Here is an 18,541-nt window from a genome sequence, read left to right as displayed (position 1 = left end):
ACTTCCTGACTCTACAGCTTAATAGGTACATTGCTCTGTATCAAATTACACTGTTCAGATTTCATATGAAATACCAAATTCTATTCACATCCTATCAACAGTGAGCCTTTAACACGTAAGGCTTCTCATAAAGCCATTACCACACTCCTGCCGTGGACGTGGGGAGACACAATAAAAGCCAATGAGGAAGTTAGTTGTCTGCACGTCCCCCAACACCAGCAGGTGGAGTGGCCCTGTGCGTTAACTGAATTATGTTCACTAGAAGGGGGACGCAATAAGGGACGCAGCAGCAAACGTGATCAACAGCAAGCCTTCGAAGGCAAATCTCAAACATCCGGACTTTAATACCCACAGATGATCACACCTCACAGTTTAAATGATGCAGTCAGGGAATCCAATCGAGAGTTGTTATGGTGAAAAAAGGAAAATACTTTAAAAAAAAAAAAAAACAAGGGAGAGAGGTAGGGGGACCATCTGGATAAAAAGAGACTAAAGAGACAAAATAAATAAATAAATAAAAATAACGCCTGTATTTTTACTTTTAGAAGGAAAAAAAAAAAAGCAGTAAGAATTTGGATCCTCAGATGTCACCCTAGGTTCAGAGTATAGAAATACACTGAATTTTTAGGTTCAGCCAAAAAAATTTTAAATATGCGTTGGTGTGGAGAGAGGGAGAAAGGGACGGAGGAAAAGGAGAAAGGAGAACAAATACTGCAGTGTTAATAACTGTTGCATCTAGGTGGAGGTGTTCACTGTTTTTTCATGTTACTGGCCATTTCTGTGAAACAGGCTTCTAGCGCAGTAAGTTCAAAATACTAGCAAGCTTATTTGGGAGGAAGGGGTGAGTAGGGGGTGAACCAGGAGTTTGTAGCACATGGTTCCTCCAAGGTGGTGTGGACGAGAGAACGACACACTCCTGAGCGGACCAGGAGAGCCTGGGGTGGGCTCACAGCAGTGAGCAAAAGCAGACACAGTGCTGCCTCTGGAGCACAGTCTAGCCCAGAAGGCAGGGACTTAGCAGAGAATCACAGACAGCAGAGGCGACGGCACGCGTGGTCTAGGGAAAGGGCCACTCTATAATGCTGGGGTACTTAAAAGACGAAAGCTCTGTCTCAAGACTGTCGTGAGGACTAAATAAATAAGGCAGTGTATGCTCCGACCTTGGTGGAACTCTAGGGCTTAATACCTATTAGTTCTCTTTCTCCCTTATTCTTTCATAGAGTTGTATTTACCACTTGGAATTTGCCACAAAAACAAGAAAAAAATTTAAAGTTTCTCAAAGAGTAGAAAAGTCATAAGCAACACAATGGGACCCTTTTTATAAAAACTAAATTACTGAGTGAAGAGATAAAGCAGCCTTTTACAAGGGTTCTCCCCTTCTTTACCATTGTTCTCAGCTTCACACACTGCTCAAGACACTACAATGCCAGCATCAGTCACACTGTGTGCCACTGTCACCTCTTGTCAGCGTCAACTCATTCACACATCCCACTTTCAATAAGTTCGTTGTGTGTGAGCAAATATTCTTTCCATTCAGCCACATACATATACATTCAAAAAATGATGAATTTCTAAGTCGTATTCTAAAACCTCAAGATTATTCTTCATTTATGGAATCACAGCACCAGACCACACTTTTCCCCCCAAACTCTCAATAATGTTCCAGTTTCAAGTGAATGCTAAGGATAAGATATATGAAAAATTCCATTTTGGTATTATGAATAGAACTAACTCAATGTTCTGTGGAGTCCTGAATGACTGATCAACTTTTCTCGGAAAATCTCCTCTGCAATAACAGTTCTTCTTCTGAATAATGACCTGGTACGTGGGTTAAATCAATGATGTAGCACCACAAGCATTTAAATAAAAATATTATATACAGCAAACCGTCTTTTTGCAGGTGAGTTCTATGTCAACAGGAGAACTTGGCTAGCTGAGCTCTATTTTTCCATGACTTCCCTGCCATAAAACAGAGCACCCATGTGAAAACGTAGCACGCATGTGTATGTATACACACAGACACACCTCCTCCCCCCACACCCAAACTTTATGAGTAAGTTTAATTCAGCAAATGTTAAGTGGGTGCCATTTAAACCTAATCTGTGCTACGGTAGGTGTTGTCAGAGGACACAAAAGTGGCTGGCAGAGGAGTGAAATTATGTATAAAAGTAATGATAAAACCACTACTCTTGGCGCCAATAATCTATCAGAAAGGACACCCTTCAGTAGTGGTTGCTGTGGCCCTGGGTAAAAGTCACCAATTTGCAACTGTCCCTCCCCTTCCCTGACCTGCAGGCCCCAGGCACGTAAACTGGGCTCCAGCATGTGGAATAGTTAGCTTCTGAATGCCCAGCCTTACTGAAATAATGACAAAACTGATCTTTCAGACATCATTTTCAATAAGCAATGAGCCAGTGAGTGTTGAGATACTCTCTAATCCAGTGTCACTGAAAACCTTCATATGAAACAAAATTTCGGTAAATGTAGAATACGGCACTCAAGATTTATGAGGTACACCTGCCAAACAGTTCCCATTATGCCAAGTAACTGCCTATGTTAGGTGGGAAGAATCCTTCACTTCTCTGGGCCTCGCTTCTCTGTCAGTAAAAGAAAGGCTGGGCTCTGTCAGAGGTTTTCATCCTCCACTATGAGACAAGAAAAGCAGGGGTAAGTGAACTTAGTTAGCTCCTTGGGGTTGGCCCAGGGCTACAGGTAGTAAGCACAAGATCTTGACATCCAGTGGCTTGTCTGAAATGTCCTATAATTTTGCACTTTATTCCATACTATTCCTGGGCTTAACAACCCCCCCCCCCCCCCCCGCCCACCCACTCAGGCTGAATTTCCTCTGGCTGAGAACTACTGATTAGCCCTAAGAAACCTTCCAGAGGGAACATTCCAAAGTCCTCATTATGGGCTGCTGAGAGCTTCGCTCTGAAACTCCAATATCGTTAGACACCTTGTGCTAAATGAAAACCTTGGGTGTTTCCAGTAGAACACTGACTCTTCAGAATTATCCCACCATTTTATAAAAACAGCAAGATGAAGCATGGTTCTAATTAAAGAGTAAGCTAAATTTAATACAAGTATGCCTATACCAAAGTTGGGCTCCAAGAACAGAGTGCACACAAGTGACTTCAACAATTAATTTTGTTTCTCACTTTCTATTGACTCTGGCAGGCTGTTCAAATCAATTACGGTAATACTAGTAATTTATAAAGTAACAGTGGCCTATAAAATTTAGTTTAAAAACCTGTAAGTGATAGGACAAAAAAAGAACCAGTTCTCTACGCTATCCTCCCCAGCTCTAAAATGGATAGTCAGTCTCAATCTGCTTTTTTGTTTTTCATCCAACTACAAGCAATTATTAAAAAAGAAAAAAGTTCAGGGACGAATATGTAAGCCAATTAAGAAACAAACAAACGAACACACAGCCTGCTGCCTTTATTTCTTGGCCTAATTCCCCATAGTATCAATCCCTCACACAGTTGAGGTACAGAGAAGGTGATTTACAGAAACATCATCTCCAATATTCCTCAGGAGACAGCTGAGAACACAGAAGCTACATATTTTTCTTCAATTATTATTATGAATATATATGTGATATCTGAGGTCTCATCCAATTCTAAAAATGACTTAAGCAATTCACCTCTTAGTTTGAACTAGTCTTAAAACTAGTGATTAAATTAAGGAAATGGCCTTAAAAGTCTCCATACATATAACAACAAAATAGAAAACAGTGAAATTGCCTAGGTGAAGTGAAAGCTAAAAGAATTATTTTGGCACCATCTTTCTGGGGTGGAATCTGACACTATGTAATTAAAAAGTCTTAAAGCTGTTCATATCCTATGTATACCATATATACCCTTTAACCTGGTAATTCTGCTTTCAGAAATGTATCAGGTAAGAAAATAACAACACTGTAGATACATTTATAACAGCACAAAAACTGGCCTTACAAAACTCAACACCCATTAAAGGACAAAGGCCTCATAGGCCTTCCAAATGATGGGCTATTATGCATACAGCCATTAAAAACCATCTTTTCAAAAAACGATCAGCAATGTAATAAAGAAATGCATAATATGACTATAAATAGTTATCTATGTATGGTAGAAACACATTTGTAACAAAATAAACTTGAATCAGGAATCTAATAGTAATTACAATAGTGAGGCTACAATTGATTTTCATTCTTTTCTGTGCAAATACTTTATTTTCAAAACTCAATTAATGTAACTTTATAATCAGAAGAAAATTAATGCACTTAAAAAATAAACTCTAAAAAAGTTCTTGCCATCAGCTGAGTATTTAAGACAAAGGTTTATGATGCCCCAAATTATCTGGGTACTATTTCAAACCTTCATTCTTTGAGTATAAACAATCTAAACGTTTTCCTGCCTTTTTTCTTTTTGATATTTAATAAATGAAAGCTAAAAATCAGCTAAAAACTGAACTAAAATCTTTAATATATAACTTTAGTCCAGTCTGTATTTAATTTTTCCTAATCTTAAACTTCTAAAGCAAAAATGAGGTATATATGCAGAGTAAAATATAATCAACTCTCAGAGTTACAGAAATAGTCTTTGTGAAAAAAAAGTGTAACTTTTAAAATGTGAAAAATCTCAATGGAACAAATACTTGGGACCTCCCCACCTCACATTCAGGGCCATGTTCTGGGATCCACAGAACCCAAAGGAGTTCCAGCTTGTCTGCCCAACCCTTAGAAACCTCACTGCTGGGGCAGGGCAACACTTCCTCTTTGGTCTTAAACATTATAAATGTTTTCTCATTATTTTCATCAGTTGAAAAAATAACCCCAAAGCAAAGAAAGCCAAAACCTAATTCAGGTCAGTCACACATAATTCCAGTCTAGCCCAAACCTAACATTTCCTAACCGATGGCAAAATAGGATAACACTCCTATTAATCTACAAGTAAATAATTATTTTGCTGATGAATATGAGTTTTATATAGATTAAAGCATAAAAATGTAAAATAATAATTGAAAATAAAAGGCAAAAAATGCTTGGTTACCAAAAGACAAGTACAATCAGAAGTTCTACAAAATGGAAATCATGGGCTAACAGAAGAACCCAAAAATTATGACTCATCTTTACATAATTTAAATTTCATTTGTAATATAGAGCTAGCACCAGCTACTTGTGAAATGTTTCCAAAATTGTATTTAAATAGTTTGTGTATTCACTGAATTCCTTACATTTCACGTTTCTAACTATAAATGAAACCCCCAAACTCAAATCATGTTTTTAATTTAACGACGCATATTAGGTTACTCTGAGGTATGTGGATGAGGCCTAAGGGGGAGTAATGTATACTGAAGCCACAGAACATAACTAAACAAAACGCAGCGTGTTTAACTGGAATGGTGAGCAATCAGCCCATGTTATCCACAAGAACTAGTTTCTTGTATCTGTGACAAACAAGTATATACAAATGTAAGAGAATTAAAAAAAGAAAACTCAAAGGCATTCTGGAAACTCATTTTCTAAAAATATAGTTCTCTTACAGTCTCACGGTACATGTCAACTCTACATACATCTTTTCCTATTTAAAGTGTGTTGGGATGAAGATGGAATAGATATGTGCTACATTCAACCAAAGGTAATACTTTGCAAAGACACAGCAGTTTCTATCAGGCTCACACTCCCTGCATAGCTTAATTTTTCAATTTTAGGCAGTCTGAATGCTCAATTTCAGCTGTTGATTTTGTAATGTCAGTTTCCAACCCAGATTTCACTAAGAAAGTTAAAAATAAATGCACTGCTGGGGCTGTTGCCAGTGCATGCATCAGTAAATATCAACACAAGATTACAGAATATATGTGAAATATGTGTTCTGAAATTTCAAGCAAAACCTGATTCCGCAACTCACAGCCATTTCCTCAACTTTGTTTAGAATTTGGTGGCCATTTAGACAGACCTATGTTGGACATATTATTCTCTGTAAGTATATGGCAAGTCCAACATTTGAATTTTATTTAGCTTAAGATAATAACTGGAATCCAGCAAATACTAAGTAAGTATTGTTAGGCACTGTCACATATCAAGCTAAGTCAGACACCGAGCTTATGGATGAAAATTCAGTGAGTAATGGGGGACAGACATCGAAGGTCCGGGAAAGCAGACAGAGTGAAAACATAAACCACCACCCTGACATAAGACACACCAAGTGCCATAAGAAGGTCACCAACAAAGGACTCCAGTAGGGTTCAGAGGTGGGAGATCCCTATCTGGCTGGGCAAACGGGAAATGTTAAATTGAAGAAGTAAATGTGAGATGAAGTTCAAAAGATTAAACTAATTGTAGGTTAAACTAATTTCACAAAAATAAGCAAAACGAAATTAAGACAGGAAAGCTCTACTGCTTGTGAGGATAATCAGTCAAATTTTCCATGTCTCCAAACTTAGTATTTTTGTAGCTCACACCCATTTTACTAATAAGAACTATGACATGTGCTTCATGCTTGTGTCCAATTACTCTAGGGGTGACACCGCAAGTTCACTCTTCAAATGAAGCTCAGGAAGAAAATTTTATGTCCCTGATAGTGTCAGTAAGATGCTTACCAGCGGCCCAGCCTGCCAAATCAATTCTCCAACCTGAGTAAGACACTTCATTCGTCCAGGCCTGAGTAACTTTCCGCTCTGCCTGAGGACAGAGGCATTCAGCATTCAAGACAAGTCTAGAACTAATCTGTACTGCTCCTGGAGCACTTAGCTTCTTGAAGACATGCAACAGCTGTTTTTGGTGTCCTCTGTAGGAGTTTCATAATTAATATATGTTAAGTGGTAAATACATATTTTTAAAAACTGAATTAAAAACCTAGTTGCCAAACCAGGTACTCAAAAACAAAACAAAACAAACAAAAAAACCAGCCATGTTTTAAGGTCTGCTTTATTATAGATAATCCACAATGTGGTTTAATCAGAAACTAATTATTAAGCCTCATTATACCACCCACTCTGGGGTTTCAAATGTAGGTTACAGGGAGGAACAGCTTTTAAAATGCCTTCACATCCTTCCTGGGACTCACAGCCATGTCTAGAGGAAGACGGACGACAGCCCCCTCAGTCTTTCTCCCTGGGCTGCTATCAGTAAAGGAAGCGCTCATTAGCCTCTTGAAGACTCTCTGGGCCACTTTCCTGCCAGTCTCCATCTCCAAGAGATCTCCGCGTCTAGGTTTCAACTTCTCCCTCATCTCCCACTTCCATCCTACCAATCCCCAACCAACAGAACCTTGCGGTATCTTCACTTTTGACCATTGACAACCAAGGCTACCACCTTCTTTTCACAGATGGGAGGTAGGAAGAGAAAGGAATCTTGGAAGCGTGGCAGGAAACACATTAGCATCCCTAAAATCCACAGACTGCCCTCCACTGGCTTGGAGGATCCAGAATGGCATTTCTGGCAATTCTAAAATGAGTCTAAGGCATGACTGAGCAGGTAAATGGTTTGACAAACTGTTTTGAAAAGTTCAGCTCCAACTGCCAGAGCTTTCTGCTCAGACTGGAGTTAACTAATGTAGAAGACAAACAGGATGACATGCCTTCATGATTAGAAAGAGTGGGTGGGTGGGTAGATTAGATAGATGTAAAAGCCACCATGATTTCTGGATCAACTTCTTTCTTTGACCTGATTCCCTTACACCCCAACATTCAGACACTGGCTCAGTCTTCTGAGACATGTCAAGCACTGTAAGGGCCAGATGCTTTGGCAAAGCCTCTTACAAAGACCTACACAGGCCTAATTTTTAACTATTGTATAGATGCAGACACAGAAGCTTAAGTCTTCATGAGGCGTCTGGATTAAATGAAGAAGGAAATGAGGCCCTGCCATAGGTTAAAAATGACACCATAATCTTCAAAGGTGGTGTTTCAATTTGTTAAAATGACAACTATTCACCGGATCAGAGGAGGCAAACTGGAAAGCTAAAGGAATCCACATGTAAATTGTTTTTCATAAACCATCAAAACAGGTAGTCATACCAACGTCACAACACACACAAAGCCCCCCAAACACAAACGAACCAAAACACGCACAAGTGTACACACACGTGGATCTGCAGTGTCACAGAAAAGCAAAGCATTTACATCCACAGAACCACACAATGCTGCCTTGAAGAAAAAAATCTTTTATCAGGTTATAAATCACTCTCTTATTACTATGCAGTCACTTAATCAAGTGTTGAACCCTAAATAAACAAGAGTTATGTAATTCACGTGTTCAGATTTTTAAAATTCTTTTTTCAGAGGGAAAATGAATACACAACTAAGGCCTGCATTTTTGAGTTTGTAGTTTTTTAAAAATAAAAAGTACACATCATACCATAAAAAAAAAAGTTCTGTATTCTTAACCAACGGCAAAAATATAAAAATCTACTCCCTGGCAACCCCGTGGTCCCCTGCTCATGAAGGCTCTCTGAACTGTGTGTTCTCTGCCTTATAACCGACCCGAGCTAAGCACTCATTAAACACACACAACCACAGGAGGTAAGGACAGGAGAACCAGGATATGTTCGACAACCCCCAGATACTAGAACCAAAGAAGCCCTGGAGACTAGACAGAGAAAAGGAATAGCTGTGTCACAACTGGGGTATCATGTATATCGATCTCATCAACCCCAAGAGATGAAGGCTTTCTATTTTCAAGGACAAAAGCCTGGTGACAATACAAGAGCTACCATTTATTGTGCACTTCCTCTGTGCTGGGAATGTAACATTCATTCTTTACTTCACTGTGTCCTTACAATAACCTTCCGAGGTAGTTACTACTATCATTCCCATTTTAGAGATGTGGAAACCAAGGCTCAGAGTTAGGATTAAGTTATTTAAGTCACAGCTTGTGAGATTCATGATGGGCTTTTAATGGATCTCCCTTAACATCGTCACCTACAGATTCCCTGACCATATGACTGGGATTAGCAGGAATTATCAAATTCTGGCAAGTAACATGAATAGAGAGAGCCACACAACTGCCACGACGCGACATAGCATAAAAGGTAAACATTAGTGATCTGGAGTCACTGGTTTAAGAGTGAAATTCTGCTACATCTCCACACCTTACACGTCTCTGACTAGCACTGAATCAGGTGCTACAGAAATGGCAGGCATCACACACACACACACACACACACACTGAGGGAAAAGACTACTATACTGTAGCCTGAAAAAATGTAAAGTTTACATTATTTCTAAAAACTAGACCTATTCACGATTTTAAATAATCACTGATAATAAAAGACAAAGCAATGTTAGTTAAAAAGGTAAAAATCATAACTATAAACTGAACAAAACTATATTCCAAGTTCCTAAAAAGGTTAGAAATCAGATAAAAGTCAGTGTCAAACTACTTTTGCTACAGCCAACATCTGAGCCCAAACATAATACCCCACCACGTAATGTGGCATTGCCTTTTCAAGCTTATACTTGAAAAACTGGTAATTTGAAGAAAATTCAGCATTTATTCACCTCCAAGCCTCACCCTCAGCCCCTCTATTCCCTGTAAAAGTATTGTCAGCCAGAAAGTTAGTACTTAACAGATACTATCCTTCTAAAAGGATAGCCTTTTAGAAGATATGGGGACCTCATAGTTGCCACTTGTCTGCTGCCCTAGCATGGCACTCCCTTTTAGAAGGCCAGTGTCAAATCTCAAAGGAGAAAGGCTTCTCCCTTGACTCAGGGCAGGCTCTAAAGTCCACAGCTAGAAATCTGGATGAGGGTGGGACATTTAAAAAAATCCATTAGAGTACATTGAGATCATGCATACTGAATTTGTTCCTTGATTTGTAAGTGACATATATCACTTTCTGGGTATTAAGTTAAAAGTCTCTAGTCATGGCCATTAAACTGGGAGAATCTTGAACTGACTTTTACCCTGAGAACAAATGTGAAAATAAGATAATTATGAATCATTTCCTTACAGAAGTCAAACTCATTTTTCATTTTAATTGATGTGCAAGACAGTCCACAAAACTGTGTGACACCCACGAAGAACTCTGCGATGGGTTACTTGTGGGACTACAATCGTAATCCTTTATCTGTAGGCAACAACTAGCACCTAGACAGCAGTTATCGATGACCTGTGACTGGCTTCAGCACAGATTGGTAACCAAGTAAAATCCTGTTGGTGGAAAATCTGCTCCGGGCAGGTTTAGTTTTCTGTGCTTCTCTTCTCCTGTCAAATTAGCTGTAACAACTTGCCATCAACACATTAAGCCTTCTTTAAGGGTCTGTCATTTGGTTTAGTACATGTCTTTAAAATGCATTACATTTCTACAGCAACTGAAAATGATTACCTTGACATTGCTTTGCTTACTTCCCTCAATAAAGTAAGGATGTGCTCTTTATTAGAAACCAACTACTTGCCATCGAAATTGTTCTCTCGTGCCCTGCTTTCCAAAGCATGACTATTAAAAGGCCAACAACGTAAGTTTGGGTGAAGGGAACTTGTTCAGTTTTTACTAAGACAAAGTTTAAACTATAAACCTACATTTAACGTGGATTCTTGTACTGCTTCAAGTCTCAAAAAGAGAACATTACAATCCCCAAAGACTAAATCACTTGTCTCCTGTAAGAATGATCAGAATAGCATTACGCTGAGAGTGACAGTCTGGCGATGTTCTGTTTGCTAATGCAGCACAGACGTGCTGGCCAACTGCAACTGGCTGTAAGTCCTTATCGCAAATAAAACTGTTTTTGTGCCATTTCTATTTTTCATTTAAACGTTACCAGCTCAAGACCTGTCAAGTGTTCTGTTGCCAAGCCTCTGCTTGTCAGAAAGGTCAGCATCCAGTACCTTCCAGTTGGGTCCCAAAGGGCCTCTCTTGGTCTTGACTGACTGGAACAAGGCTGGGTCTTCATCAGCTTTGTAGTCCTGCAAAGCAAAACAGAGTCAGAGCCAGCGAAGAAAACCAGAGAAAATTCTTTAACCTTGCCAGAACAGCTCTTTGCAGCTACTAGAACACATGACAGAAACCGATTAGGCTTACTGTGCTTTTGCACAGAACCAGGAAAATGCTTCTATGTGATGTTAGATTTTCAGTTTGGTTCTCTTTGCTTTAAAGTTTCTTTAAGGCAAAACAACTACATGATAAAACGTAGTAAGTCTTGATTAGCAGTCCACTTGTTACTGGGTAGCTATCTCCAAGAACACATCTTCCAACATTTTTCAACAGTTCCAGCATTTTCATTATGTATAATCACATTCAAGAAGTAAAACATACCCATTCCAGTTCTGACAATACCCATAAATGACAACACGATTCTAACGCCCACTAGAGCCACTACCATGACCAGGAACACAGGTCACAGCTACCGATGCTGCAGCATCCCCCGTCTCTTACACGGAGGGGTCATTGGTGGACGAGTCACCTAGGAAGTCGGCTCCTCCAAGCCCTTGTCCACCAAGAGTCGTGAGGTACACAAGCCTTGGCTTCCTCATGGAAGGGGGACTGCATTCATGGCAGCCCCTCACTGTCAAAGGAGGTGAGGGATGGGTTATGGCTCCATCTGGGACCACCTCAGTCATACATCACGTCACAGGGGAACCACCCTCAAATTCAGGTTTTATGCAAGGTTCTAATATGTGTAAATCCTATTTCCCTTAATAAACTCTTCCTGCTAGAATGGAGAAAATGAGTAGGCTAAATCTTTTTAAACCTGTCTGCTTTACAAAAGTTCTTTTGTCATTACATATACATACAATCTACAGAAAGAAATAAAAATTACCTTTGAAGAGCTAAAGTTCAGTTTTTTTAAAAAAAGGAAGGAGTTGTAATAGTAACAGTGAACAGAGGTCAGTTGAAAATACTACAAAGGGAGAGCCCTTTCGCTCTCGAGCAGAATTTCTGAACCACGGGTCCTTCATAGCATCTGTGGAGGAACCACATACTTTGGAGAAAATGGCCAGACAAGTCAAATATGAAAAATTATTGTTCTAGAGATCAGGGCAGCGCAAGCATTACCACACGCCACGGTATAATACGAACTTTTACCACTCAATGAAAACATGTTGAGAAGCAGTCAATTAAGACTCAACAGTTACTCAGTAAACGCACATGACATGATGATAATTCCTAAAGAAAAAGTTATAAAGTGTGAAGAAGAAAAAATGTGAGGTTCAGGTAGAAAACAAAACTGGAGATAATTGGGTAAATATGGGACCCTGAACGCGAAGCCTGTCTAAATAAAGGTTGTCTCCTTAGATGCTATAAAAAAGCCCAACAATGGGCTAAAATTCTTACACAAGCAAACTCAGCAGGTCTCATCGGGTCTTGCTGCTTTAAATATGCAACGCGGTGTAGCCATAAGCATTAGGTCAGTCAGCATTACCCAGGAACGACAAACTGGGATGAGCCGATGTAAGGATGGACAACTGGGGTTACATCATGTGTCTGGGCACATCGGCAGAAGGTTCAATTACTGTTAGCTAACATGAATTCTTGAAACTCCTATTTAGAACCACACCTTAAAAATTAACCACTTCACTGCTGATTGAGAAAAGAACCAACTGCACAAGGTGGTGGTCTTAAGACCTGGACCCACAGTGAGAAATCAGCTATTGTGCTAACATCAATAATCATGGAACTCCATAAAACATTTTCTTCTACGTCAGAAACTTGAAATTAAAACCCAGAGACAAGCTCACTTTTCTCTAAAATTGAATATATTTAACATCATACCAAATAATCACTTTTGACCTCATCTCCCTCAATCAAGGTCTATTTATTTAACAGCCACCACATATTAGGCAGTACACAGGATGCTAAGAGGTAGTCCAAGGGGTAAGGAGACCCAACACACGGTTCTGGCTCCTAGGAAGTCACAGTCCAGCTGGGAAAAAGACAGGGAAACAAAGAAAAGGTAACTGAAACCCCAGAAAGTACACGTTAACTGCCAATAGAGGAGAATGGAGAGAATTTAAGAGTCAGAATTGAAACCAACTGACACCAGCCAAGGCATGTATTTTTAAAATGAGTTTTGACACTATGTTTAAAAGTAGAAAAATCTTATTGCTAAGGTACATTGTGTTAACATTATTTATGATTAAATTTAATTATCTATACAATGCCCAGAGGCCAGTGTTTCAGCCTATTTGAGGGAAAATATTTTTTTTTTTTTCACTAACTGGGATGTGACTTCACTGTGGGCATATGATACTCAATTTCCTCCCCCACGCCCCAACCCCAAAATCTGAGATGTTACGGAGCCTGGCATGAGTTGAATAGTAAGTACCACATTTCCTGAATCCAAGAGTTAGAGGATGCGCCATTATTTTCTGTACATTAAGAAGGAAAACATTTAGACAATAAAACATGCTATAACTGGATGACAAATCCTGATTTTTTAATATATTAAAATAGGGGAAAACGGGTGGAGTGGGGTGGGTAGAGAATGAAATAAGAGACTGTAGAACTACCTCTGTGGATTCTAAACTTGCCTGCTCCAAGAGAAAAAGCAAAATCCACAAAACAAAGTGTACACAAATATCAGTAGAGCTAAGGGGGGGGAAAAAAACCACTGATAGAATACAATAAGGGTAGTGTATAAACCGACAAATAATTTAAGAATAGCAAGTTTGGTCAGCATAAATTATATTCATGTGGGGATAAATTAATTAAGGGGTGACTTCTTCCAGGAGATGGGCCTAAGCATGACTATAGCATCAGTGACAGTGAAAATGTGAGGGGGTGGACTACATGGACCTCTCTGACAATACCCCTCAAGACCCCTTCTCCTTCCTAACCCTACTTCCAGACCAGGGTGACAACTTCAGAGACTGTCAATATCTGTTTGACATAGAATAATTAACTGAAGAACATGGAATAACACTCTAACACTGCCTTGTTCTGGACCTAAATAATACCAGGGGTGCCCAAAAAATGTATACAAGTGAACACGTTGGTCAACGTTGCTCAAGCAGTAGTTTGCTGTAATCAGAAGTGTCTGGACGCTGATTGTAAACACTTTGAGCACCTCTTATAATTGCAGAAGTCAACCGTGACTTGTATTCATCTTTTCTTATTGGTATATAGTGGGTATTACAATTTTAATACAGTTTTCCTTTCTTAAAATGTATATCCATTTTTTTGGCACCCCCTGTATATTGTTCCACAAAATGTGTTTCTGAGCCTTCACTACTAGTGCTAGCTGTTCACTGGATGCTTTTCTGAACTATAGATTCACAGAATTATACAGGTGAATTACACCGTGAAGGTCATCCAAGCCGCCTCATTTTACAGATGTGGAAGCCACAGTCCAAGAAGAAGGTGGTATGGTTCACCTAGGACTTCAACACAAGGCTTCTTAGTCTCTGTCCTGGGCTCATTCTGGGACACTATACGGAGGGGGGCAGAAGGGTGTCCACAAATGACAGATAAGCAAAACACCAAGATGCAGCAACACCAGATACCAAAGCGGATTTTCCTACAAAGAATGAGTGTGTGCATATAAAATATAATATACATCTCCAAAGCTAAGTCCTCCCTCTCGGCTTTTTTCTCTTGAATATAAAGCAGCAAACATCATATACTGAAAATGCAACAAGACCCAATTATTAACAATAGCACCTTACCCTTGACAGATGAGGATAATGCATCCTGTCAAAACCTAGGAATTTTTGTGTTTTTACGTTAGTTTGCAAACGTAAATGTTTTATCAGTTGAATTAAGTAGCAAGATATTAAAAAGCAGGAAGCAGGTGGAGTTTTAACAACCTCAGTTTTGTACCTCTGTACCAAACATTTAATTTGTTGAACAGTATCTTCTTTGCTATGATTTTATTGTTGGGCACCTAGTTTGGTCTTTCTGTATTTGAAAACTGGCCGATTTATATCCGTATCACAATGAACAAATATATTCCTTCATGTATGACAGTTTCAGCATACAGAATGCAACCTCAGCTACCAATTATAGCTGCAAATGAGCAATAGTGTGGAATGAGACAGCCTGCTGGCTTTGTTAGTATTCTGTCTCCTTTGGGATCCCATGGGGAAAAGGGAGGCTCTGATGAAGAGAAGCCCTTGGCTCATGGTTTATTGTGCTTGCCACCAGCTGCAGACTTCTCATCTCATTAGTTCTTTTAGAATACTGTGGGTGAAGACAGCTGTAGCCTACTTGAGTCTTCAGCTCCTGGGTATTCTGAAGGCTGAATTTGCTATGCACTTTCTGTAATCCTTGGGAAAGAAAGCAAATTCACGAGGCCAAGGAAATGTATTTGTAAAGCGAGTTTCAAAATCATGTTTAAAAGTAGAAAAATCTTATTGCTAAGGTGTATTGTGTTGAGAATCTTTTATGATCAAATTTTAATTCCCTGAATAATGCCCAGAGGCCTGGTCAGGATAAGGGCTTAGTAAAACCATCATTATCAAGTTAGGTCCCTCAGATACTGCTTGCTCTACCAATACAAGTGCCTGAACAACAGAAAAACAGTGGTATCAGCATAAGGTAGATTCGGAATAGTATCAACACAACTCTATTTAATTGAAAACTCTTATTTAAGTAAAAAAGGAGGCAAATGAAAGTCAAGACACCCTTTGGAGAACACATAAAATATAATACGGTAAATAAATGGATTACTGAGTCTCCACGCTGGAGTCACAGAATACATTCATTCAATTCTTATAAATACCTGTTTTCTGTCACTGGAATATAAAAGTTGTGCTGCCTCTTGGGTGTGCATCTGTTACTTACTACAGCTCTCAACAGAAACCAGATTCATTTTGAAGACAAAGAATATTAGTTTCATGAATCTTTTAGCATAGTGGCTATCCCCCAAAATACAAGTGCAAAATCTGTGCTGAGCCAACCTAAATGTCCTTGAGCCCACATTTAACTCATGATTATGAACGGGAAAGAGAATAAGAGGTGGGAGGTAGGCTTGTAGGAGTTTTCTTGACAGCTTGTGGAAATACCGAGATGAACTCCAGACACCAGAAATTGCTTAAAGAACATGCATGGGTTCCCACCGGTGAGGCTAAATGTAAACTAAGGAAAAGTGTGCTCAAATACAAGTATTAACAACAACTTCACAACTGCTTATAAAAAAGCACCCCCCAACAAATAACAATTCTACAGGGTAAACATAAAAACGAGATATTGGGATCCTGCAGCCTGCTGCAAAATGCATTCCTTTAGCATAACATGATTAATTAGGTGTCTATTCAAATAGCTCAAAGATAATCACTAAGTTTAAAATGCACAGGTACTGCTGCTCAACTTGGCAAAGCTTATTTCCTCTGATCACATCCTAAAAGTAAAGACCAGGATGGCAGGAAAAGCTGAATTAAATATGAGCGTAAACATCAAACATCACTGATTAGCTCTGCCCTGTATTTTTCAGAATTGTGGCACTTGGAAAACAAGGAGTTTATGGATCCTATCACCACTGACCCTAATGCACAACTAACTGAAGCTGACAAAATTCAAGCCAGACTACAAAAGGGAAGCCCATTAATAAAAAAAAAGTCTGCATGAAATTCTGCAGTGGCAAGTAACAATGTGTAAAGAAAAATCACATTTACTAACTTGTTTACAAAACTCATTTCAACAGTTATTTTCAAATAAGCAGTTTTCTTTTCTATTTTTAATTACATCTCCCCAAAGACTCCTCACCCTTTCAGGTTCCCACAGAGTACCATTAATATAGTATAAGTAAATCTCATTAATTCAGGTCCTACCACCTTGGAATTCATAATAATTCGGACAGGGGGCTGGACTGAAGTTTATCTTTGCATGATCTATGAAAAAAGGATTTGCTACACAAATTAATAGAGTAACAAGATCTCAGGAGAGCTGTTTAAACAGTTCAGAAGTGTTTTAGAGCAATTCAGAAGGATTCATTTGCATATAATTATTATGCTAATTACAAATCATTCTTATCTATTCATTAAAGCAGATTCCCAAAGGACCACTAATTGTCAATAACTTGTTGGCGGAGTTTCTGCTACTGAATGTACCTCAGAGGAACAAAACTGCATTACAAAATATTCTCTAATTCAGCCCTCTCGTTAATCCTGACTGGCTTTCTACCAATGAATCCTAAAAGCTGAATTTTTAAACAACTGCATTGAGAACTGAGAAATATAATCAAACCTACACACCCAAACAGAACACTTTTTTGTAATCTTTCTAATCTCATAGAGACCCTGCATAGAGACCTGGGGTTGGGGCTGTGGATGGGGTGAGAATGGTGGGCAGAGAAGGGGGGCAAAGGCTGTCAACAGAGCTCTATGCTAAAAGGTGGTCAGGGCCTAGAGCACTGCTAGGCTAGCGTACAACTAGGCCAATTGTCTCTTCCATTCTTTCTCATCTTACCCATATCACAGCCAGAGACCTCCAACAATGTCATGTTTATGAAGGCAGACCCTAAAAGCCTTTGGAAGATTACAAATTAAGACAGAAAGAGAAAGAAATCAGATTTCAGCTATGAAAAGAGGTTTCAACCAAAAGGCCCACTTGACCGACTCCATATTCTACAACCCAGCAGGAAAACCTAAATAATTGTGCTCCAGATGAGATGGGCAGGTGAAGCAAAGAGGAGAAAGTCCTTGGGGGTGGAAAGGGGATTCCTGGATAGCCCAGGGCTGCTGGGCTACCCTCAGGGTAGGTGGGCTACTGATTTGGGTAAGCCTGTGTTTCATGCACAAATACTCAATATAATTATTACTGTAACATATTTACTATTACTGTATGTTTATATATTTATTATAGCATTTAAAAATGAAGACATTTTAAACTCTTGACACCAATGAAATGTTTTAACATATTCACAAGTCAATTTTGCTAAAAGTGCTTGTTAAACATCATATATTTTAAAATTAAGTCATATATGCCTGAAATGTAGTAACATGTTTAAGGAAGTTTCAGCACAAAATGCATTTATTTCTTTAAATGACAGTAGAGCCTAGAATATATTATATCAAATTCCTTAAACTAAAATTGGGGGGCAAGTTCTATTTAAAATTCGCAGGTTGAGCCCTCTCCAGTAAAATGTCCATGTTGGTTCATGATCTGCCTGCCCTTCAGATAAAGAAGCTCCTAAGTCCCAGGACCCCATTTAACCCATAGCATGAATTCAATAAACACTAAATAGGAAATAATTGCGAAAAAAATTGAAACTTTTTTTTTAAACAACAAGAGCAAAATTTGATAAGCGGCATCATTCTTGCTATTTTTGGAGAACTTACTTATGTGCCAGGCACACGCGTTCTCCCAGGTAACCCTACTCCTATCAGCACTGGGACGGGGAAGGGAAATCATCTGCCCAAGTCCACTGCTGCTGAGCAGCAGAGCGGGACTGAGATGCAGCTCTGTACGACACCCAGGCCAACCACTGTGCTTGACTGCAAACATGTGGTGTAATTTACACTTTATCACTGATAAGACTTTAGTACCCGAAGGGATCTCAGCCTAGAGAACCTTCCCTAAGAAAGAGTTTAGATTGCTGAAAAGGGGATTATTACAAGAAATGAACTTTAAACTCTACTTGGAGTTCATTTCTTTAAAGATATCTGCCACTAGCTGCTAAA

The 18,541-nt window shown here is 39.1% G+C and overlaps 1 protein-coding gene across 2 annotated transcripts in view; it reads right to left on the bottom strand.

Moving 5' to 3' along the window:
• Positions 1-18,541, bottom strand: part of PITPNB (phosphatidylinositol transfer protein beta) — a 63,307-nt gene that overhangs the window by 8,858 nt on the left and 35,908 nt on the right. For both annotated transcript variants that reach the window (XM_019756396.2, XM_019756395.2), the window contains exon 8: positions 10,811-10,888. In XM_019756396.2, coding sequence (XP_019611955.1) covers positions 10,811-10,888 — 78 coding nt within the window. The remainder of the gene's footprint in view (positions 1-10,810; positions 10,889-18,541) is intronic.

The sequence above is a fragment of the Rhinolophus sinicus genome, linkage group LG16 (assembly GCF_036562045.2).
Source record: "Rhinolophus sinicus isolate RSC01 linkage group LG16, ASM3656204v1, whole genome shotgun sequence".
NCBI lineage: Eukaryota > Metazoa > Chordata > Mammalia > Chiroptera > Rhinolophidae > Rhinolophus > Rhinolophus sinicus.
Note: the sequence above shows the minus strand (reverse complement) of the source record. Positions and strands in the feature narration are given on the sequence as shown.